The following is a 26256-nucleotide window of genomic DNA, read 5'->3' as shown; positions in this document are numbered from 1 at the left end:
CTGAGGCTCACTTCCTATAAACCTATAACTACTGAGGCTCACTTCCTATAAACCTATAACTACTGAGGCTCACTTCCTGTAAAGCTATAACTACTGAGGCTCACTTCCTGTAAAGCTATAACTACTGAGGCTCACTTCCTGTAAACCTATAACTACTGAGGCTCACTTCCTGTAAACCTATAACTACTGAGGCTCACTTCATGTATACCTATAACTACTGATGCTCACTTCCTGTAAACCTATAACTACTGAGGCTCACTTCCTGTAAACCTATAACTACTGAGGCTCACTTCCTGTAAACCTATAACTACTGAGGCTCACTTCCTGTAAACCCATAACGACTGAGGCTCACTTCCTGTAAACCCATAACGACTGAGGCTCACTTCCTGTAAACCTATAACTACTGAGGCTCACTTCCTGTAAACCCATAACTACTGAGGCTCACTTCCTGTAAACCTATAACTACTGAGGCTCACTTCCTGTAAACCCAAAACTACTGAGGCTCACTTCCTGTAAACCCATAACTACTGAGGCTCACTTCCTGTAAACCTATGACTACTGAGGCTCACTTACTGTAAGCCTATAACTACTGAGGCTCACTTCCTGTAAACCCATAACTACTGAGGATCACTTCCTGTAAACCTATAACTACTGAGGCTCACTTCCTGTAAACCTATAACTACTGAGGCTCACTTCCTGTAAACCGATAAGTACTGAGGCTCACTTCCTGTACACCTATAACTACTGAGGCTCACTTCCTGTAAACCTATAACTACTGAGGTTCACGTACTGTAAACACATAATTACTGAGGCTCACTTCCTGTAAACCTATCACAACTGAGGCTCACTTCCTGTAAACCCATAACCACTGAGGCTCACTTCCTGTAAACCTATAACTACTGAGGCTCACTTCCTGTAAACCTATCACAACTGAGGCTCACTTCCTGTAAACCCATAACTACTGAGGCAACACTTCCTGTAAACCTATAACTACTGAGGCTCACTTCCTGTAAACCCATAACTACTGAGGTTCACTTCCTGTAAACCCATAACTACTGAGGCTCACTTCCTGTAAACCTATACCTACTGAGGATCACTTCCTGTAAACCTATAACTACTGAGGTTCACGTACTGTAAACACATAATTACTGAGGCTCACTTCCTGTAAACCTATCACAACTGAGGCTCACTTCCTGTAAACCCATAACCACTGAGGCTCACTTCCTGTAAACCTATAACTACTGAGGCTCACTTCCTGTAAACCTATCACAACTGAGGCTCACTTCCTGTAAACCCATAACTACTGAGGCTCACTTCCTGTAAACCTATAACTACTGAGGCTCACTTCCTGTAAACCCATAACTACTGAGGTTCACTTCCTGTAAACCCATAACTACTGAGGCTCACTTCCTGTAAACCTATAACTACTGAGGCTCACTTCCTATAAACCTATAACTACTGAGGCTCACTTCCTGTAAACCTATAACTACTGAGGCTCACTTACTGTAAACCCATAACGACTGAGGCTCACTTCCTGTAAACCTATAACTACTGAGGCTCACTTCCTGTAAACCCATAACGACTGAGGCTCACTTCCTGTAAACCTATAACTACTGAGGCTCACTTCCTGTAAACCCAAAACTACTGAGGCTCACTTCCTGTAAACCTATAACTACTGAGGCTCACTTCCTGTAAACCCATAACGACTGAGGCTCACTTCCTGTAAACCTATAACTACTGAGGCTCACTTCCTGTAAACCTATCACAACTGAGGCTCACTTCCTGTAAACCCATAACGACAGAGGCTCACTTCCTGTAAACCTATAACTACTGAGGCTCACTTCCTGTAAACCTGTAACTACTGAGGCTCACTTCCTGTAAACCCATAACGACAGAGGCTCACTTCCTGTAAACCTATAACTACTGAGGCTCACTTCCTGTAAACCCAAAACTACTGAGGCTCACTTCCTGTAAACCTATAACTACTGAGGCTCACTTCCTGTAAACCCATAACGACTGAGGCTCACTTCCTGTAAACCTATAACTACTGAGGCTCACTTCCTGTAAACCTATCACAACTGAGGCTCACTTCCTGTAAACCCATAACGACTGAGGCTCACTTCCTGTAAACCTATAACTACTGAGGCTCACTTCCTGTAAACCCATAACGACAGAGGCTCACTTCCTGTAAACCTATAACTACTGAGGCTCACTTCCTGTAAACCGATAAGTACTGAGGCTCACTTCCTGTACACCTATAACTACTGAGGCTCACTTCCTGTAAACCTATAACTACTGAGGTTCACGTACTGTAAACACATAATTACTGAGGCTCACTTCCTGTAAACCTATCACAACTGAGGCTCACTTCCTGTAAACCCATAACCACTGAGGCTCACTTCCTGTAAACCTATAACTACTGAGGCTCACTTCCTGTAAACCTATCACAACTGAGGCTCACTTCCTGTAAACCCATAACTACTGAGGCAACACTTCCTGTAAACCTATAACTACTGAGGCTCACTTCCTGTAAACCCATAACTACTGAGGTTCACTTCCTGTAAACCCATAACTACTGAGGCTCACTTCCTGTAAACCTATACCTACTGAGGATCACTTCCTGTAAACCTATAACTACTGAGGTTCACGTACTGTAAACACATAATTACTGAGGCTCACTTCCTGTAAACCTATCACAACTGAGGCTCACTTCCTGTAAACCCATAACCACTGAGGCTCACTTCCTGTAAACCTATAACTACTGAGGCTCACTTCCTGTAAACCTATCACAACTGAGGCTCACTTCCTGTAAACCCATAACTACTGAGGCTCACTTCCTGTAAACCTATAACTACTGAGGCTCACTTCCTGTAAACCCATAACGACTGAGGCTCACTTCCTGTAAACCTATAACTACTGAGGCTCACTTCCTGTAAACCCATAACGACAGAGGCTCACTTCCTGTAAACCTATAACTACTGAGGCTCACTTCCTGTAAACCCAAAACTACTGAGGCTCACTTCCTGTAAACCTATAACTACTGAGGCTCACTTCCTGTAAACCTATAACTACTGAGGCTCACTTCCTGTAAACCCATAACGACTGAGGCTCACTTCCTGTAAACCTATAACGACTAAGGCTCACTTCCTGTAAACCTATAACTACTGAGGCTCACTTCCTGTAAACCCATAACTACTGAGGCTCACTTCCTGTAAACACATAACTACTGAGGCTCACTTCCTGTAAACCTATAACTACTGAGGATCACTTCCTGTAAACCCAAAACTACTGAGGATCACTTGCTGTAAACCTATAACTACTGAGGCTCACTTCCTGTAAACCCAAAACTACTGAGGCTCACTTCCTGTAAACCCAAAACTACTGAGGCTCACTTCCTGTAAACCTATACCTACTGAGGATCACTTCCTGTAAACCTATAACTACTGAGGCTCACTTCCTGTAAACCTATAACTACTGAGGCTCACTTCCTGTAAACCCATAACGACTGAGGCTCACTTCCTGTAAACCCATAACGACTGAGGCTCACTTCCTGTAAACCTATAACGACTGAGGCTCACTTCCTGTAAACCTATAACTACTGAGGCTCACTTCCTGTAAACACATAACTACTGAGGCTCACTTCCTGTAAACCTATAACTACTGAGGATCACTTCCTGTAAACCCAAAACTACTGAGGATCACTTGCTGTAAACCTATAACTACTGAGGTTCACTTCCTGTAAACCCAAAACTACTGAGGCTCACTTCCTGTAAACCCATAACGACTGAGGCTCACTTCCTGTAAACCTATACCTACTGAGGCTCACTTCCTGTAAACCTATAACTACTGAGGCTCACTTCCTGTAAACCCATAACGACTGAGGCTCACTTCCTGTAAACCTATAACGACTAAGGCTCCCTTCCTGTAAACCTATAACTACTGAGGCTCACTTCCTGTAAACCCATAACGACTGAGGCTCACTTCCTGTAAACACATAACTACTGAGGCTCACTTCCTGTAAACCTATAACTACTGAGGATCACTTCCTGTAAACCCAAAACTACTGAGGATCACTTGCTGTAAACCTATAACTACTGAGGCTCACTTCCTGTAAACCCAAAACTACTGAGGCTCACTTCCTGTAAACCTATACCTACTGAGGATCACTTCCTGTAAACCTATAACTACTGAGGCTCACTTCCTGTAAACCTATAACTACTGAGGCTCACTTCCTGTAAACCCATAACGACTGAGGCTCACTTCCTGTAAACCTATAACGACTGAGGCTCACTTCCTGTAAACCTATAACTACTGAGGCACACTTCCTGTAAACCCATAACTACTGAGGCTCACTTCCTGTAAACACATAACTACTGAGGCTCACTTCCTGTAAACCTATAACTACTGAGGATCACTTCCTGTAAACCCAAAACTACTGAGGATCACTTCCTGTAAACCTATAACTACTGAGGATCACTTCCTGTAAACCTATAACTACTGAGGCTCACTTCCTGTAAACCCATAACGACTGAGGCTCACTTCCTGTAAACCTATAACTACTGAGGCTCACTTCCTGTAAACCCATAACGACTGAGGCTCACTTCCTGTAAACCTATAACGACTGAGGCTCACTTCCTGTAAACCTATAACTACTGAGGCTCACTTCCTGTAAACCCATAACTACTGAGGCTCACTTCCTGTAAACACATAACTACTGAGGCTCACTTCCTGTAAACCTATAACTACTGAGGATGACTTCCTGTAAACCCAAAACTACTGAGGATCACTTGCTGTAAACCTATAACTACTGAGGCTCACTTCCTGTAAACCCAAAACTACTGAGGCTCACTTCCTGTAAACCCATAACGACTGAGGCTCACTTCCTGTAAACCTATACCTACTGAGGATCACTTCCTGTAAACCTATAACTACTGAGGCTCACTTCCTGTAAACCTATAACTACTGAGGCTCACTTCCTGTAAACCCATAACGACTGAGGCTCACTTCCTGTAAACCTATAACGACTGAGGCTCACTTCCTGTAAACCTATAACTACTGAGGCACACTTCCTGTAAACCCATAACTACTGAGGCTCACTTCCTGTAAACACATAACTACTGAGGCTCACTTCCTGTAAACCTATAACTACTGAGGCTCACTTCCTGTAAACCCATAACGACTGAGGCTCACTTCCTGTAAACCTATAACTACTGAGGCTCACTTCCTGTAAACCTATCACAACTGAGGCTCACTTCCTGTAAACCCATAACGACAGAGGCTCACTTCCTGTAAACCTATAACTACTGAGGCTCACTTCCTGTAAACCTGTAACTACTGAGGCTCACTTCCTGTAAACCCATAACGACAGAGGCTCACTTCCTGTAAACCTATAACTACTGAGGCTCACTTCCTGTAAACCCAAAACTACTGAGGCTCACTTCCTGTAAACCTATAACTACTGAGGCTCACTTCCTGTAAACCCATAACGACTGAGGCTCACTTCCTGTAAACCTATAACTACTGAGGCTCACTTCCTGTAAACCTATCACAACTGAGGCTCACTTCCTGTAAACCCATAACGACTGAGGCTCACTTCCTGTAAACCTATAACTACTGAGGCTCACTTCCTGTAAACCCATAACGACAGAGGCTCACTTCCTGTAAACCTATAACTACTGAGGCTCACTTCCTGTAAACCGATAAGTACTGAGGCTCACTTCCTGTACACCTATAACTACTGAGGCTCACTTCCTGTAAACCTATAACTACTGAGGTTCACGTACTGTAAACACATAATTACTGAGGCTCACTTCCTGTAAACCTATCACAACTGAGGCTCACTTCCTGTAAACCCATAACCACTGAGGCTCACTTCCTGTAAACCTATAACTACTGAGGCTCACTTCCTGTAAACCTATCACAACTGAGGCTCACTTCCTGTAAACCCATAACTACTGAGGCAACACTTCCTGTAAACCTATAACTACTGAGGCTCACTTCCTGTAAACCCATAACTACTGAGGTTCACTTCCTGTAAACCCATAACTACTGAGGCTCACTTCCTGTAAACCTATACCTACTGAGGATCACTTCCTGTAAACCTATAACTACTGAGGTTCACGTACTGTAAACACATAATTACTGAGGCTCACTTCCTGTAAACCTATCACAACTGAGGCTCACTTCCTGTAAACCCATAACCACTGAGGCTCACTTCCTGTAAACCTATAACTACTGAGGCTCACTTCCTGTAAACCTATCACAACTGAGGCTCACTTCCTGTAAACCCATAACTACTGAGGCTCACTTCCTGTAAACCTATAACTACTGAGGCTCACTTCCTGTAAACCCATAACTACTGAGGTTCACTTCCTGTAAACCCATAACTACTGAGGCTCACTTCCTGTAAACCTATAACTACTGAGGCTCACTTCCTATAAACCTATAACTACTGAGGCTCACTTCCTGTAAACCTATAACTACTGAGGCTCACTTACTGTAAACCCATAACGACTGAGGCTCACTTCCTGTAAACCTATAACTACTGAGGCTCACTTCCTGTAAACCCATAACGACTGAGGCTCACTTCCTGTAAACCTATAACTACTGAGGCTCACTTCCTGTAAACCCAAAACTACTGAGGCTCACTTCCTGTAAACCTATAACTACTGAGGCTCACTTCCTGTAAACCCATAACGACTGAGGCTCACTTCCTGTAAACCTATAACTACTGAGGCTCACTTCCTGTAAACCTATCACAACTGAGGCTCACTTCCTGTAAACCCATAACGACAGAGGCTCACTTCCTGTAAACCTATAACTACTGAGGCTCACTTCCTGTAAACCTGTAACTACTGAGGCTCACTTCCTGTAAACCCGTAACGACAGAGGCTCACTTCCTGTAAACCTATAACTACTGAGGCTCACTTCCTGTAAACCCAAAACTACTGAGGCTCACTTCCTGTAAACCTATAACTACTGAGGCTCACTTCCTGTAAACCCATAACGACTGAGGCTCACTTCCTGTAAACCTATAACTACTGAGGCTCACTTCCTGTAAACCTATCACAACTGAGGCTCACTTCCTGTAAACCCATAACGACTGAGGCTCACTTCCTGTAAACCTATAACTACTGAGGCTCACTTCCTGTAAACCCATAACGACAGAGGCTCACTTCCTGTAAACCTATAACTACTGAGGCTCACTTCCTGTAAACCCAAAACTACTGAGGCTCACTTCCTGTAAACCTATAACTACTGAGGCTTACTTCCTGTAAACCCATAACTACTGAGGCTCACTTCCTGTAAACCTATAACTACTGAGGCTCACTTCCTGTAAACCTATCACAACTGAGGCTCACTTCCTGTAAACCCATAACGACTGAGGCTCACTTCCTGTAAACCCATAACGACTGAGGCTCACTTCCTGTAAACCTATAACTACTGAGGCTCACTTCCTGTAAACCCATAACGACAGAGGCTCACTTCCTGTAAACCTATAACTACTGAGGCTCACTTCCTGTAAACCTGTAACTACTGAGGCTCACTTCCTGTAAACCCATAACGACAGAGGCTCACTTCCTGTAAACCTATAACTACTGAGGCTCACTTCCTGTAAACCCAAAACTACTGAGGCTCACTTCCTGTAAACCTATAACTACTGAGGCTCACTTCCTGTAAACCCATAACGACTGAGGCTCACTTCCTGTAAACCTATAACTACTGAGGCTCACTTCCTGTAAACCTATCACAACTGAGGCTCACTTCCTGTAAACCCATAACGACTGAGGCTCACTTCCTGTAAACCTATAACTACTGAGGCTCACTTCCTGTAAACCCATAACGACAGAGGCTCACTTCCTGTAAACCTATAACTACTGAGGCTCACTTCCTGTAAACCCAAAACTACTGAGGCTCACTTCCTGTAAACCTATAACTACTGAGGCTCACTTCCTGTAAACCCATAACTACTGAGGCTCACTTCCTGTAAACCTATAACTACTGAGGCTCACTTCCTGTAAACCTATCACAACTGAGGCTCACTTCCTGTAAACCCATAACGACTGAGGCTCACTTCCTGTAAACCTATAACTACTGAGGCTCACTTCCTGTAAACCCATAACGACAGAGGCTCACTTCCTGTAAACCTATCACAACTGAGGCTCACTTCCTGTAAACCCAAAACTACTGAGGCTCACTTCCTGTAAACCTATAACTACTGAGGCTCACTTCCTGTAAACCCAAAACTACTGAGGCTCACTTCCTGTAAACCCATAACTACTGAGGCTCACTTCCTGTAAACCCATAACGACTGAGGCTCACTTCCTGTAAACCTATAACTACTGAGGCTCACTTCCTGTAAACCCATAACGACTGAGGCTCACTTCCTGTAAACCTATAACTACTGAGGCTCACTTCCTGTAAACCTATAACTACTGAGGCTCACTTCCTGTAAACCTATCACAACTGAGGCTCACTTCCTGTAAACCCATAACGACTGAGGCTCACTTCCTGTAAACCCATAACGACTGAGGCTCACTTCCTGTAAACCTATAACTACTGAGGCTCACTTCCTGTAAACCCATAACGACAGAGGCTCACTTCCTGTAAACCTTTAACTACTGAGGCTCACTTCCTGTACACCTATAACTACTGAGGCTCACTTCCTGTAAACCTATAACTACTGAGGCTCACTTCCTGTAAACCCATAACGACTGAGGCTCACTTCCTGTAAACCCATAACGACTGAGGCTCACTTCCTGTAAACCTATAACTACTGAGGCTCACTTCCTGTAAACCTATAACTACTGAGGCTCACTTCCTGTAAACCCAAAACTACTGAGGCTCACTTCCTGTAAACCCATAACTACTGAGGCTCACTTCCTGTAAACCTATGACTACTGAGGCTCACTTACTGTAAGCCTATAACTACTGAGGCTCACTTCCTGTAAACCCATAACTACTGAGGATCACTTCCTGTAAACCTATAACTACTGAGGCTCACTTCCTGTAAACCCATAACTACTGAGGCTCACTTCCTGTAAACCCATAACTACTGAGGCTCACTTCATGTATACCTATAACTACTGATGCTCACTTCTTGTAAACCTATAACTACTGAGGCTCACTTCCTATAAACCTATAACTACTGAGGCTCACTTCCTATAAACCTATAACTACTGAGGCTCACTTCCTGTAAAGCTATAACTACTGAGGCTCACTTCCTGTAAAGCTATAACTACTGAGGCTCACTTCCTGTAAACCTATAACTACTGAGGCTCACTTCCTGTAAACCTATAACTACTGAGGCTCACTTCATGTATACCTATAACTACTGATGCTCACTTCCTGTAAACCTATAACTACTGAGGCTCACTTCCTGTAAACCTATAACTACTGAGGCTCACTTCCTGTACACCTATAACTACTGAGGCTCACTTCCTGTAAACCTATAACTACTGAGGCTCACTTCCTGTAAACCCATAACGACTGAGGCTCACTTCCTGTAAACCCATAACGACTGAGGCTCACTTCCTGTAAACCTATAACTACTGAGGCTCACTTCCTGTAAACCCATAACTACTGAGGCTCACTTCCTGTAAACCTATAACTACTGAGGCTCACTTCCTGTAAACCCAAAACTACTGAGGCTCACTTCCTGTAAACCCATAACTACTGAGGCTCACTTCCTGTAAACCTATGACTACTGAGGCTCACTTACTGTAAGCCTATAACTACTGAGGCTCACTTCCTGTAAACCCATAACTACTGAGGATCACTTCCTGTAAACCTATAACTACTGAGGCTCACTTCCTGTAAACCTATAACTACTGAGGCTCACTTCCTGTAAACCGATAAGTACTGAGGCTCACTTCCTGTACACCTATAACTACTGAGGCTCACTTCCTGTAAACCTATAACTACTGAGGTTCACGTACTGTAAACACATAATTACTGAGGCTCACTTCCTGTAAACCTATCACAACTGAGGCTCACTTCCTGTAAACCCATAACCACTGAGGCTCACTTCCTGTAAACCTATAACTACTGAGGCTCACTTCCTGTAAACCTATCACAACTGAGGCTCACTTCCTGTAAACCCATAACTACTGAGGCAACACTTCCTGTAAACCTATAACTACTGAGGCTCACTTCCTGTAAACCCATAACTACTGAGGTTCACTTCCTGTAAACCCATAACTACTGAGGCTCACTTCCTGTAAACCTATACCTACTGAGGATCACTTCCTGTAAACCTATAACTACTGAGGTTCACGTACTGTAAACACATAATTACTGAGGCTCACTTCCTGTAAACCTATCACAACTGAGGCTCACTTCCTGTAAACCCATAACCACTGAGGCTCACTTCCTGTAAACCTATAACTACTGAGGCTCACTTCCTGTAAACCTATCACAACTGAGGCTCACTTCCTGTAAACCCATAACTACTGAGGCTCACTTCCTGTAAACCTATAACTACTGAGGCTCACTTCCTGTAAACCCATAACTACTGAGGTTCACTTCCTGTAAACCCATAACTACTGAGGCTCACTTCCTGTAAACCTATAACTACTGAGGCTCACTTCCTATAAACCTATAACTACTGAGGCTCACTTCCTGTAAACCTATAACTACTGAGGCTCACTTACTGTAAACCCATAACGACTGAGGCTCACTTCCTGTAAACCTATAACTACTGAGGCTCACTTCCTGTAAACCCATAACGACTGAGGCTCACTTCCTGTAAACCTATAACTACTGAGGCTCACTTCCTGTAAACCCAAAACTACTGAGGCTCACTTCCTGTAAACCTATAACTACTGAGGCTCACTTCCTGTAAACCCATAACGACTGAGGCTCACTTCCTGTAAACCTATAACTACTGAGGCTCACTTCCTGTAAACCTATCACAACTGAGGCTCACTTCCTGTAAACCCATAACGACAGAGGCTCACTTCCTGTAAACCTATAACTACTGAGGCTCACTTCCTGTAAACCTGTAACTACTGAGGCTCACTTCCTGTAAACCCATAACGACAGAGGCTCACTTCCTGTAAACCTATAACTACTGAGGCTCACTTCCTGTAAACCCAAAACTACTGAGGCTCACTTCCTGTAAACCTATAACTACTGAGGCTCACTTCCTGTAAACCCATAACGACTGAGGCTCACTTCCTGTAAACCTATAACTACTGAGGCTCACTTCCTGTAAACCTATCACAACTGAGGCTCACTTCCTGTAAACCCATAACGACTGAGGCTCACTTCCTGTAAACCTATAACTACTGAGGCTCACTTCCTGTAAACCCATAACGACAGAGGCTCACTTCCTGTAAACCTATAACTACTGAGGCTCACTTCCTGTAAACCCAAAACTACTGAGGCTCACTTCCTGTAAACCTATAACTACTGAGGCTCACTTCCTGTAAACCCATAACTACTGAGGCTCACTTCCTGTAAACCTATAACTACTGAGGCTCACTTCCTGTAAACCTATCACAACTGAGGCTCACTTCCTGTAAACCCATAACGACTGAGGCTCACTTCCTGTAAACCCATAACGACTGAGGCTCACTTCCTGTAAACCTATAACTACTGAGGCTCACTTCCTGTAAACCCATAACGACAGAGGCTCACTTCCTGTAAACCTATAACTACTGAGGCTCACTTCCTGTAAACCTGTAACTACTGAGGCTCACTTCCTGTAAACCCATAACGACAGAGGCTCACTTCCTGTAAACCTATAACTACTGAGGCTCACTTCCTGTAAACCCAAAACTACTGAGGCTCACTTCCTGTAAACCTATAACTACTGAGGCTCACTTCCTGTAAACCCATAACGACTGAGGCTCACTTCCTGTAAACCTATAACTACTGAGGCTCACTTCCTGTAAACCTATCACAACTGAGGCTCACTTCCTGTAAACCCATAACGACTGAGGCTCACTTCCTGTAAACCTATAACTACTGAGGCTCACTTCCTGTAAACCCATAACGACAGAGGCTCACTTCCTGTAAACCTATAACTACTGAGGCTCACTTCCTGTAAACCCAAAACTACTGAGGCTCACTTCCTGTAAACCTATAACTACTGAGGATCACTTCCTGTAAACCCAAAACTACTGAGGATCACTTGCTGTAAACCTATAACTACTGAGGTTCACTTCCTGTAAACACATAACTACTGAGGCTCACTTCCTGTAAACCTATAACTACTGAGGATCACTTCCTGTAAACCCAAAACTACTGAGGATCACTTGCTGTAAACCTATAACTACTGAGGTTCACTTCCTGTAAACCCAAAACTACTGAGGCTCACTTCCTGTAAACCCATAACGACTGAGGCTCACTTCCTGTAAACCTATACCTACTGAGGCTCACTTCCTGTAAACCTATAACTACTGAGGCTCACTTCCTGTAAACCCATAACGACTGAGGCTCACTTCCTGTAAACCTATAACGACTAAGGCTCCCTTCCTGTAAACCTATAACTACTGAGGCTCACTTCCTGTAAACCCATAACGACTGAGGCTCACTTCCTGTAAACACATAACTACTGAGGCTCACTTCCTGTAAACCTATAACTACTGAGGATCACTTCCTGTAAACCCAAAACTACTGAGGATCACTTGCTGTAAACCTATAACTACTGAGGCTCACTTCCTGTAAACCCAAAACTACTGAGGCTCACTTCCTGTAAACCTATACCTACTGAGGATCACTTCCTGTAAACCTATAACTACTGAGGCTCACTTCCTGTAAACCTATAACTACTGAGGCTCACTTCCTGTAAACCCATAACGACTGAGGCTCACTTCCTGTAAACCTATAACGACTGAGGCTCACTTCCTGTAAACCTATAACTACTGAGGCACACTTCCTGTAAACCCATAACTACTGAGGCTCACTTCCTGTAAACACATAACTACTGAGGCTCACTTCCTGTAAACCTATAACTACTGAGGATCACTTCCTGTAAACCCAAAACTACTGAGGATCACTTCCTGTAAACCTATAACTACTGAGGCTCACTTCCTGTAAACCCATAACGACTGAGGCTCACTTCCTGTAAACCTATAACTACTGAGGCTCACTTCCTGTAAACCTATAACTACTGAGGCTCACTTCCTGTAAACCCATAACGACTGAGGCTCACTTCCTGTAAACCTATAACGACTGAGGCTCACTTCCTGTAAACCTATAACTACTGAGGCTCACTTCCTGTAAACCCATAACTACTGAGGCTCACTTCCTGTAAACACATAACTACTGAGGCTCACTTCCTGTAAACCTATAACTACTGAGGATGACTTCCTGTAAACCCAAAACTACTGAGGATCACTTGCTGTAAACCTATAACTACTGAGGCTCACTTCCTGTAAACCCAAAACTACTGAGGCTCACTTCCTGTAAACCCATAACGACTGAGGCTCACTTCCTGTAAACCTATACCTACTGAGGATCACTTCCTGTAAACCTATAACTACTGAGGCTCACTTCCTGTAAACCTATAACTACTGAGGCTCACTTCCTGTAAACCCATAACGACTGAGGCTCACTTCCTGTAAACCTATAACGACTGAGGCTCACTTCCTGTAAACCTATAACTACTGAGGCACACTTCCTGTAAACCCATAACTACTGAGGCTCACTTCCTGTAAACACATAACTACTGAGGCTCACTTCCTGTAAACCTATAACTACTGAGGATCACTTCCTGTAAACCCATAACTACTGAGGCTCACTTCCTGTAAACCCATAACGACTGAGGCTCACTTCCTGTAAACCTATAACTACTGAGGCTCACTTCCTGTAAACCTATAACTACTGAGGCTCACTTCCTGTAAACCTATAACTACTGAGGCTCACTTCCTGTAAACCCATAACGACTGAGGCTCACTTCCTGTAAACCTATAACGACTGAGGCTCACTTCCTGTAAACCTATAACTACTGAGGCTCACTTCCTGTAAACCCATAACTACTGAGGCTCACTTCCTGTAAACACATAACTACTGAGGCTCACTTCCTGTAAACCTATAACTACTGAGGATCACTTCCTGTAAACCCAAAACTACTGAGGATCACTTGCTGTAAACCTATAACTACTGAGGCTCACTTCCTGTAAACCCAAAACTACTGAGGCTCACTTCCTGTAAACCCATAACGACTGAGGCTCACTTCCTGTAAACCTATACCTACTGAGGATCACTTCCTGTAAACCTATAACTACTGAGGCTCACTTCCTGTAAACCTATAACTACTGAGGCTCACTTCCTGTAAACCCATAACGACTGAGGTTCACTTCCTGTAAACCTATAACGACTGAGGCTCACTTCCTGTAAACCTATAACTACTGAGGCACACTTCCTGTAAACCCATAACTACTGAGGCTCACTTCCTGTAAACACATAACTACTGAGGCTCACTTCCTGTAAACCTATAACTACTGAGGATCACTTCCTGTAAACCCAAAACTACTGAGGATCACTTGCTGTAAACCCATAACTACTGAGGCTCACTTCCTGTAAACCTATAACTACTGAGGCTCACTTCCTGTAAACCCAAAACTACTGAGGCTCACTTCCTGTAAACCCATAACGACTGAGGCTCACTTCCTGTAAACCTATACCTACTGAGGATCACTTCCTGTAAACCTATAACTACTGAGGCTCACTTCCTGTAAACCCATAACGACTGAGGCTCACTTCCTGTAAACCTATAACTACTGAGGCTCACTTCCTGTAAACCTATAACTACTGAGGCTCACTTCCTGTAAACCCATAACGACTGAGGCTCACTTCCTGTAAACCCATAACGACTGAGGCTCAGTTCCTGTAAACCTATCACAACTGAGGCTCACTTCCTGTAAACCCATAACTACTGAGGCTCACTTCCTGTAAACCTATAACTACTGAGGATCACTTCCTGTAAACCCATAACTACTGACGATCACTTCCTGTAAACCTATAACTACTGAGGCTCACTTCCTGTAAACCCATAACTACTGAGGATCACTTCCTGTAAACCTATAACTACTGAGCTCACTTCCTGTAAACCCATAACTACTGAGGCTCACTTCCTGTAAACCTATAACTACTGAGGCTCACTTCCTGTAAACCCAAAACTACTGAGGCTCACTTCCTGTAAACCCATAACGACTGAGGCTCACTTCCTGTAAACCTATACCTACTGAGGATCACTTCCTGTAAACCTATAACTACTGAGGCTCACTTCCTGTAAACCCATAACTACTGAGGATCACTTCCTGTAAACCTATAACTACTGAGGCTCACTTCCTGTAAACCCATAACTACTGAGGCTCACTTCCTGTAAACCCATAACTACTGAGGCTCACATACTGTAAACCCATAACTACTGAGGCTTACATACTGTAAACCTATAACTACTGAGGCTCACTTCCTGTAAACCTATAACTACTGAGGTTCACTTCCTGTAAACCTATAACTACTGAGGCTCACTTCCTGTAAACCCATAATGACTGAGGCTCACTTCCTGTAAACCTATAACTACTGAGGCTCACTTCCTGTAAACCTATAACTACTGAGGTTCACTTCCCGTAAACCTATAACTACTGTGGCTCACTTCCTGTAAACCTATAACTACTGAGGTTCACGTACTGTAAACCCATAATTACTGAGGCTCACGACCTGTAAACCCATAACTACTGAGGTTCACTTCCCGTAAACCTATAACTATTGAGGCTCACGTACTGTAAACCCATAACTACTGAGGCTCACTTCCTGTAAACCCATAACTACTGAGGTTCACTTCCTGTCAACCCATAACTACTGAGGCTCACTTCCTGTAAACCCATAAGTACTGAGGATCACTTCCTGTAAACCTATAACTACTGAGGCTCACTTCCTGTAAACCCATAACTACTGAGGCTCACATACTGTAAACCCATAACTACTGAGGCTTACATACTGTAAACCTATAACTACTGAGGCTCACTTCCTGTAAACCCATAACTACTGAGGCTCACTTCCTGTAAACCTATAACTACTGAGGTTCACTTCCTGTAAACCCATAACTACTGAGGCTCACTTCCTGTAAACCTATAACTACTGAGGTTCACTTCCTGTAAATCTATAACTACTGAGGCTCACTTCCTGTAAACCCATAATGACTGAGGCTCACTTCCTGTAAACCTATAACTACTGAGGCTCACTTCCTGTAAACCTATAACTACTGAGGCTCACTTCCCGTAAACCCATAACTACTGAGGCTCACTTCCTGTAAACCTATAACTACTGAGGCTCACTTCCTGTAAACCGATAAGTACTGAGGCTCACTTGCTGTAAACCCATAACTACTGAGGCTCACTTCCTTTAAACCCAAAACTACTGAGGCTCACTTCCTGTAAACCTATAACTACTGAGGATCACTTCCTGTAAACCTATAACTACTGAGGCTCACTTCCTATAAACCCATAACTACTGAGGATCACTTCCTGTAAACCTATAACTACTGAGGCTCACTTCCTGTAAACCCATAACTACTGAGGCTCACTTCCTGTAAACCCATAACTACTGAGGCTCACATACTGTAAACCCATAACTACTGAGGCTTACATACTGTAAACCTATAACTACTGAGGCTCACTTCCTGTAAACCCATAACTACTGAGGCTCACTTCCTGTAAACCTATAACTACTGAGGCTCACTTCCTGTAAACCTATAACTACTGAGGCTCACTTACTGTAAACACATAATTACTGAGGCTCACTTACTGTAAACCTATAACAACTGAGGCTCACTTCCTGTAAACCTATAACTACTGAGGCTCACTTCCTGTAAACTTATAACTACTGAGGCTCACTTACTGTAAACACATAATTACTGAGGCTCACTTCCTGTAAACCTATAACTACTGAGGATCACTTCCTGTAAACCTATAACTACTGAGGCTCACTTCCTGTAAACCCATAACGACTGAGGCTCACTTCCTGTAAACCTATAACTACTGAGGCTCACTTCCTGTAAACCCAAAACTACTGAGGCTCACTTCCTGTAAACCCATAACGACTGAGGCTCACTTCCTGTAAACCTATACCTACTGAGGATCACTTCCTGTAAACCTATAACTACTGAGGCTCACTTCCTGTAAACCCAAAACTACTGAGGCTCACTTCCTGTAAACCAATAACGACTGAGGCTCACTTCCTGTAAACCTATAACTACTGAGGATCACTTCCTGTAAACCTATAACTACTGAGGCTCACTTCCTGTAAAACCATAACTACTGAGGATCACTTCCTGTAAACCTATAACTACTGAGGCTCACTTCCTGTAAACCCATAACTACTGAGGCTCACTTCCTGTAAACCCATAACTACTGAGGCTCACATACTGTAAACCCATAACTACTGAGGCTTACATACTGTAAACCTATAACTACTGAGGCTCACTTCCTGTAAACCCATAACTACTGAGGCTCACTTCCTGTAAACCTATAACTACTGAGGTTCACTTCCTGTAAACCCATAACTACTGAGGCTCACTTCCTGTAAACCTATAACTACTGAGGTTCACTTCCTGTAAACCTATAACTACTGAGGCTCACTTCCTGTAAACCCATAATGACTGAGGCTCACTTCCTGTAAACCTATAACTACTGAGGCTCACTTCCTGTAAACCTATAACTACTGAGGTTCACTTCCCGTAAACCTATAACTACTGTGGCTCACTTCCTGTAAACCTATAACTACTGAGGTTCACGTACTGTAAACCCATAATTACTGAGGCTCACGACCTGTAAACCCATAACTACTGAGGTTCACTTCCCGTAAACCTATAACTATTGAGGCTCACGTACTGTAAACCCATAACTACTGAGGCTCACTTCCTGTAAACCCATAACTACTGAGGTTCACTTCCTGTCAACCCATAACTACTGAGGCTCACTTCCTGTAAACCCATAAGTACTGAGGTTCACTTCCTGTAAACCTATAACTACTGAAGATCACTTCCTGTAAACCTATAACTACTGAGGTTCACATACTGTAAACACATAATTACTGAGGTTCACTTCCTGTAAACCTATAACTACTGAAGATCACTTCCTGTAAACCTATAACAACTGAGGCTCACTTCCTGTAAACCCATAACTAATGAGGTTCACTTCCTGTAAACCTATAACTACTGAGGCTCACTTCCAGTAAACCCATAACTACTGAGGTTCACTTCCCGTAAACCTATAACTACTGAGGCTCACATACTGTAAACCCATAACTACTGAGGTTCACTTCCTGTAAACCTATAACTACTGAGGCTCACTTCCTGTAAACCTATAACTACTGAGGCTCACTTCCTGTAAACCTAAAATTACTGAAGATCACTTCCTGTAAACCCATAACTACTGAGGTTCACTTCCTGTAAACCTAAATTACTGAAGATCACTTCCTGTAAACCTATAACTACTGAGGCTCACTTCCTGTAAACCCATAACTACTGAGGCTCACTTCCTGTAGACCCATAACTACTGAGGTTCACTTCCTGTAAACCTATAACTACTGAGGCTCACTTCCTGTAAACCTATAACTACTGAAGATTACTTCCTGTAAACCTATAATTACTGAGGCTCACTTCCTGTAAACCCATAACTACTGAGGTTCACTTCCTGTAAACCTATAACTACTGAGGCTCACTTCCTGTAAACCCATAACTACTGAGGTTCACTTCCTGTAAACCTATAACTACTGAGGCTCACTTCCTATAAACCTATAAGTACTGATGCTCACTTCCTGTAAACCTATAACAACTGAGGCTCACTTACTGTAAACACATAATTACTGAGGCTCACTTCCTGTAAACCTATAACAACTGAGGCTCACTTACTGTAAACCCATAATTACAGAGGCTCACTTCCTGTAAACCTATAACTACTGAGGCTCACTTACTGTAAACCTATAACTACTGAGTTCACTACTTGTAAACCTATAATTACTGAGGCTCATTTCCTGTAAACCTATAATTACTGAGGCTCGTTTCCTGTAAACCTATAATTACCGAGGCTCGCTTCCTGTAAACCTATAACTACTGAGGCTCACTTACTGTAAACCTATAACTACTTAGTCTCACTTTCTGTAAACCTTAATGTACTGAGACTCGCTTCCTGTAAACCTAAAACTACTGAGCCTCACTTCCTGTAAACCTAAAACTACTGAGCCTCACTTCCTGTAAACCCTAATGTACTGAGACTCGCTTCCTTAAACCTATGAGTACTGAGCCTCACTTCCTGTAAACCTATAACTACTGAGTCTCACTTTCTGTAAACATTAATGTACTGAGACTCGCTTCCTGTAAACCTACTGTATAGCGACCTAGGCTGGCCTCTTGTAAACTTGACTCCATACCACAGACCTCTAATCGCTCACCTGAGGGACTGGCGAAGCTCTCGTCACTGCTACTGTCCAGGTGCTCAACGCAGAAGGCCTCATCTTCATCCTTTACTGGGAATGAAAAGTCCCCATGTCCTGTCAAACGAGTTAAAACATGTATGTATTATGTTACAAGAAAGTTGCAGACAATGTTCTCTTCGGGGACAGGTATTCATCCTTCACAGTCTATGAGAGTCCTACCGTGGGCTAGAGGACATCTGGACACTTGTGCACATCTATCAAAGTGTCTCATCCACAGCTGGGCATTACTGATTGATGGTTTGATCCTGCACATGTCTATTACACAGGTTCCTCAGGAGGCAGAGGTTCGTTTCAGTAATTGTGATTCACTGAGGAGTTCAGAAGCCACAGCGCCAATATCACCCCAGCTGCTTTCAATTACAAGACACAGCTCTTTGCAAAGTGTGACTGAAAGTAAGATCCCTGCATGGATGGAGTGCAGACCATCAGGAATTCAAAAGTGCCCTAACAACAAGAGACTGTCCTAGTGAGCTGGCACTCCTCCGCAGATACAGAGGCGACAGCAGACAGGATACAGATAGGATAACTGCGGGGCAAAGTGGCTTCCCTGCCGCAGGCGGAAAGGGAAGGTCAACTGAATCATGCTGGAGACATTAAGGGAACTCTAGGATAAAGGCAGTCACCTCAGGCCGGAGATTGGCAAGAACTGCAACTGTTTCCAGAAGGAACAGGCTCTGCAAAGAATTCACCTTCTACAAGCCAACTTCTCACATAAATGTGTGTCAGGGGCTGGCAAATACGCTTACAGTGGTAATCCAAACACTAATCTGTGTAGATCAGCGTGGATTTATTCTGTGCTAGGAAGCAGAGCCTGGTGCTCCTGCATAAGGAGACAGCAAAAGCAGCCACCCGGAGCGGTCACAAGCTCGGAGGGAGCTCTGGTGCTTGTGTAACTCGGTCCATTAAACTCTCATGTTTGCAGTTCTGGGAGGATGGCCTTGGTCCAGGGTTCGCCATGGATTTCTATCAAACTCTGATCTAACGGCCAGTGTCAGAATAAGCGGCCACCGTCCCAAAGAACTTGAGCTTATGGCAGGAGGATGTAATGAGGGCCATGTCCCTTCTTGTCCCTTCTCTTCTTACAAACTCGAGTGCAGTGGATGAGGGGAGGGTCACTGGAGGCCTGGGGAGGAGAGGACGAAGGGCCTGATTAAGTTCTTGGTGGAGGGGAATGGTCTATTGCAAATGTGACGGATATCCCGTCCGATGTATAATAAGGTGGAGCTTATAATAAGATGGACAGGATAGCCATGCGATGGAGTATTCCCTCTGCCAAGATCTAAACCAGGCCTAAAGTCTCTCTTTAAGCAGACGGAGAGACCCTTCTGATGTTTATGGAGCTCCCTGGATCCAGGGCTCTGATAGGCGTGCTTCCGTAACCCAGAGGCCACCTCAGGATAGGCCGGACAGTGACAGAGGGCAGAGAGGAGGCTACCTCACTCCAGATGCACCCGCCCCCTCACATAGTTAGTATCAACTTTAACTGAACGACGCAAGAGTTCATCCACAAAGGTTGACCTCTGACACAAGCCAGTGGACGTGCCTCTGCTAAGTGTGAAAGGTAAGGACAGGATAAACACGATCATAGCACTTGTCTGACATCTTTAAATGTAACTCATCTGTGTGCAAATACCGCATGTCTACACATTCTACATGGTATATGCATGTGCATGTAATATTGCACAGGAGTTCTTCCTGGGAGTCTGATCTTTTCACTAACAGGGCCTCATCGGTGCTGGACATTGCCCTAAGGGGACCTTCTTTGGTTTTAGAAAGCACCAGTTATTTCCCTTGGTCTTCACCTTCAACGAGGCTCTCGCTTCCTTCTTGCCCTTCTGTTTCTGGAATATTGTTCAGAGGAATCCTTTCTTCTCTGTTCATGTTGTGTAAGTCATCGGGATTGGGAAGTTTGGCACCTGTTGGTAGAAAATGGAGATTCCATGATTTCACCGCATTTAGGGCCAGACGTAGGTAACGTTTTGCATGGCGCAAACTGTGAAATTCGCAGTTTTTGCCATGCAAAACACGCATTGCGATGCATATTCCCATTTTGCGAGTCGGTACTGACTCGCAAAATGGGAATGCGACTCCCAAATAGGAAGGGGTGTTCCCCTTCCTATTTGCGATTCACACCGCGATGCAGAATTGCTACGTGACCGCTAACGGGGCAGCAAAGCAATTCACAGTTAGCACCCATGCGAAGTGGGTGCTAACTCATTCGCTCATTGTGAATGGCTCTGAAAAAATAAAACCAAATGGTTTCATTTTCCCGAGTGTATTGCAACTCGTTTTCCTTTAAGGAAAACAGGCTGCAATAAAAAAAAAAAAAATGCTTTATTAAAAAAGCAGTCACAGACATGGTGGTCAGCTGTCTCCAGCAGGCCACCATCCCTGTGAGTGCAGGGAATCGCAAGGGAGTCGCAAATTGCGACCCACCTCATAAATATTAATAAGGTGGGTCGTTGCGACCGCCTTGCGATTCGCAGATGGTGTTAGGGACACCATTCTGCATATGGGATTGCGACTCGCAACTTGCGAGTCACTCTGACTCGCAATTTGCAAGTCGCAATCCCGTTTCTACCTACATCTGGCCCTTAGTTTCTTCCTCTGCTCTCAGACTGACTTTGTTTGCTCTCACATCTCTTCCCATCCTCACAAGTGTCACCTGCTCTCCTTCTGCTGACAGGTGCACACCCCCTGTGTGCTCTCACCTCTGCTCTCTCCTTCACAAGTATCTCTTACTCTCTCTGCCTCACAAGTATCTCATACGGTAGGAACATGTATCTCTTACTCTCTCTCTCTCTCTCTCTCTCTCTTTCACAAGTATCTCGTAGAGTAGGAACAAGTATCTCTTACCCCCTCTCACCTTCACAAGTATCCCTTACTGTAGGAACAAGTATCTCTTACTCTCCTTCACAGGTATCTCTTACAGTAGGAACATGTATCTCTTTCTCTCTCTCTCCTTCACAAGTATCTCTTACTCTCCTTCTTCTCCACAAGTATCTCTTACTCTCCTTCTTCTCCACAAGTATCTCTTTCTCTCTTTCGTCCCCCAGGCCCAGAGACCCTCTATGTTCTACATCATTCCCTCTTTCACAATTAGCTCTTACTCTCTTTCTTCTCCATAAGTATCTCTTACTCTCTTTCTTCTCCACACGCATCTCTTACTCTCTTCCTCCTTCACAAATATCTCTTACTTTCCTCTTTCTCCACAAGTATCTCTTACTCGTTTCCTCCTTCACAAGTATCTCTTGCTCTCTTTCTTCTCCACAAGTATCTCTTACTCTCTTCTTCTTTCACACCTATCTCCTACTCTTTCTTCTTCACATGTATCTCTCACTCTCTTTCATCTCCACAAGTATCTCTTTCTCTCTTTATTCTCCCAGGCCCAGAGATCCTCTATGTTTTACATCCTTTCCTCTTTCACAAGCATCTCTTACTCTCTTTCTTCTTCACAAGTATCACTTACTCTCTTCTTCCTTCACACCTATCTCCTACTCTCTTTCTCCTCCAGAAGTATGTCCTTCTCTCTTACTTCTCAACAAGTATGTTACACTCTTTCCCCCAGCAAGTATATCTTACTCTCTCTCATCTCCACAAGTATCTCTTACTCTCTTTCTTCTCCACAAGTATCTGTTAGACTCTTTTCCCCCGCAAGTATATCTTACTCTCTTTCTTCTCCACAAGTATCTCCTACTCTCTTTCTCCTCCAGAAGTATCTCCTTCTCTCTTTCTTCTCCACAAGTACCACTCAAAAGAGAGATGCTTGCTGGGAGTCCTCAGTGCCCTCCACTGTTACCTCCCCGCCCGAGAGAGGTACCTCATGGGGAGTGTGACCCTCCTCACAGCTCCCCTACAGAGTAGGGTTGTCTGCCCCCAACCAGCCAGACAGGATGTCAGCCACGTCATGACTTCTCCTAACTAGGTTTGCCCCTCCACTGTTTCCTTCTGTTTCTACAGCTCCACAGTAGTGATAAAGGCAGAGCCATGCAGCTTTTCAACCCTCGGTGTTCACCTTAGGCCACCACACCTAGACCCCGAGGCCCTCGCTTTTGGATCACACATGATATGAAGCAATCACTTCCGGGAACACGCAGCATGCTCTATAGCCCTATAAGTGCATGTATACATCCTCTGCCAGTGTTTAGTTGCCTTATTGCCCTTCTTACACTCCAGACCCATCTCTCCATATCCCCTTTTTGTGTCGCTACCCACCCTCTGCGAGTTCCTACTTCTCGTACCCCTAGCGCTCTTCCTCTCCACTCTTGCCCAAGCGCCACACACTACTGGGGCAGCGCTTCTCTTTCTCTTCTTCTAAGGTGTCTTTCATGCTTCGCTTTGCCTCTCTCCAGTAGTTCTTTTTCACTGTATAATCTGCAATTATGGCTTCCAATCAGCAAGCTATATGCCTACACCCCTTCTGAGTGCCTTGTGTGTCTGCTTGAGAGAGTGTGTCTAAGTAAGCATTTGTGCACTTCTATTTGTGTGAGTGTGTGTTTCAAGGTGTGCACCATTGTGTGTCTCTAACTGAACATGTGTGCACTTCTGTTTGTGTTTGTATGGGTGTGGCTGAGGGTGCACCAGTGTGCAGCTTTGTGAGTGAGGATGTGTTTCAAGGTGTGCACCTTTGTGTGTCTCTCAGTAAGCACGTGTGCACTTTTGTTTGTGTTTGTAAGGGTGTGTCTGAGTGTGCACTAATGTGCACCTTTGTGTGGGTGGATGTTTTGGTCAGTATTAGACCTGACGGCCTTAGGGTGGTCACCACTAACTTTTTGCCCGCCTCCCTCCACTTTTTGGACACTGCTTTTGCTGGTTTTAGGACTGTGCGCACTTTACCACTGCTAACCAGTGCTAAAGTGCACATGCCCTCTCCCTTAAAGCATGGTGGCTTTGGTTCATACCCAACTGGCTTATTTAATCTACTTGTAAGACCCCAGTAAAGTGCACTACATGTGCCCAGGACCGGTAGATTAAATGCTACTAGTGGGCCTGCAGCACTGATTGTGCCACCCGCATAAGTAGCCCCTTAACCATGCCTCATGCCTGCCATTTCAAGGCCTGTGTGTGCAGTTTCACTACCACTTCGACTTTGCATTTAAAATTACTTGCCAAGCCCTAAACTCCCCTTTTTTCTACATATAAGGCACCCCTAAGGTAGGCCCTAGGTAACCCATAGGGCAGGGTGCTAAGTAGGTAAAAGGAAGGACATGTACCTGTGTAGTTTATATGTCCTGGTAGTGTAAAACTCATAGATGTGTTTCCCACCGCTGTGAGGCCTGCTCCTTTCATAGGCCAACATTAGGGCTACCCTCATATACTGTTTGAGTGGTAGATTCTGATCTGAAAGGAGTAACCAGGTCATATTTAGTATGGCCAGAATAGTAATACAAAATCCTGCTGACTAGTGAAATTGGATTTAATATCACTGTTTAAGAAATGCCACTTTTAGAAAGTGAGCATTTCTCTGCACTTAAATCCTTCTGTGCCTTACAACCCACGTCTGGCCAGGTTAGTTGACAGCCCCCTTGTGCATTTCACTCAGACAACCCCAAACACAGGATGCTCAGTCACACCTGCATACATCTGCATACTGAATGTGTCTTCCTGGGCTTGGAGGGTGGAGGCCTGACACTTACATGTCAAAGAACAGGGGCCTGCCCTCACACAATGGACTGCCAACCCCCCTACTGGGACCCGGGCAGAAAGGATGGAACTGAAAGGGGGCCCTTGTGCACTTCTAAGCCACTCTTTGAAGTCTCCCCCACTTCAAAGGCACATTTGGGTATTTAAACAGGGCCTCTGACCCTACCAACTCAGACACTTCTTGGCAAAGAAACTCTGCAAAAGAACCTTCTGGACCTGAACCTGCAACCTGCCAAGAGGAACTGCCTGGCTGCCCAAAGGAGTCACCTGACTGCTTTTCTGCAAAGGACTGCTGACCTGCTGCCTTGCTGCCCTCTGGCTCTACAGAGAAGTGCTCTCCAAGGGCTTGGATAGAGCTTGCCTCCTGTTCCTTGAAGTCTCAGGGCCAAAAAGACTTCATCCTGCAAAGAACTCCTTGTGCAGCCTGCCAGAAACGACGCACAGCCTGCATCGCAGTGAGAAAATCACTGCATGCCGAACCGGAATGACGCAGCTCGGCTCCCCGAGTAGATATCAACGCAGCGTCAGTGCCGCGACCGGAAACTGGACACACGGCCCACTGGCTCGACGCATAGCCGAGCCGGAACAATGCAGCCCGACTTCCTGAGAGGAAGAATCGACACAGCGCCTGCCGTGCAACAGAAATTTCCGTGCATCATCCACAGGATCGGCGCAGCTCCTGTGACTTCGTTCTGCACGCCCAGGATTTCTCTGCATCGTCCCCGGGGCGTCCAAATACCCCGCAACCCAAAGAGGATCCAAGTCAGTGCGCCAGAAATCGACGCAAAGCCTTCCCTGCAAGGAAATTATCAACACATAGAGGGTCATTCTGACCCTGGCGGCCGGTGGCCGCCAGGGCCACCGACCACGGGAGCACCGCCAACAGGCTGGCGGTGCTCCAACGAGCATTCTGACCGCGGCGGTTCAGCCGCGGTCAGAAGCGGAAAGTCAGCGGTCTCCCGCTGACTTTCCGCTGCTCGTGTGAATCCTCCATGGCTGCGGAGCGCGCTCCGCAGCCATGAGGATTCTGACCCCCCCCTACCGCCATCCTGTTCATGGCGGGAAAGCCGCCATGAACAGGATGGCGGTAGGGGGGGTCGCGGGGCCCCTGGGGGCCCCTGCCGTGCCCATGCCAATGGCATGGGCACGGCAGGGGCCCCCGTA

General features: G+C 44.8%; 1 protein-coding gene across 1 annotated transcript in view; it reads right to left on the bottom strand.

Moving 5' to 3' along the window:
* The window catches only part of LOC138303488 (uncharacterized), an 80905-nt gene that overhangs the window by 31685 nt on the left and 22964 nt on the right, over positions 1-26256 (bottom strand). Inside the window, exons 4-5 of the mRNA XM_069242663.1 lie at positions 21252-21365; positions 19405-19503 (exon numbers count right to left, since the gene is read on the bottom strand). Coding sequence (XP_069098764.1) covers positions 19405-19503; positions 21252-21365 — 213 coding nt within the window. The remainder of the gene's footprint in view (positions 1-19404; positions 19504-21251; positions 21366-26256) is intronic.

This window comes from Pleurodeles waltl, chromosome 7, assembly GCF_031143425.1.
Source record: "Pleurodeles waltl isolate 20211129_DDA chromosome 7, aPleWal1.hap1.20221129, whole genome shotgun sequence".
NCBI classification, from domain to species: domain Eukaryota; kingdom Metazoa; phylum Chordata; class Amphibia; order Caudata; family Salamandridae; genus Pleurodeles; species Pleurodeles waltl.
Note: the sequence above shows the minus strand (reverse complement) of the source record. Positions and strands in the feature narration are given on the sequence as shown.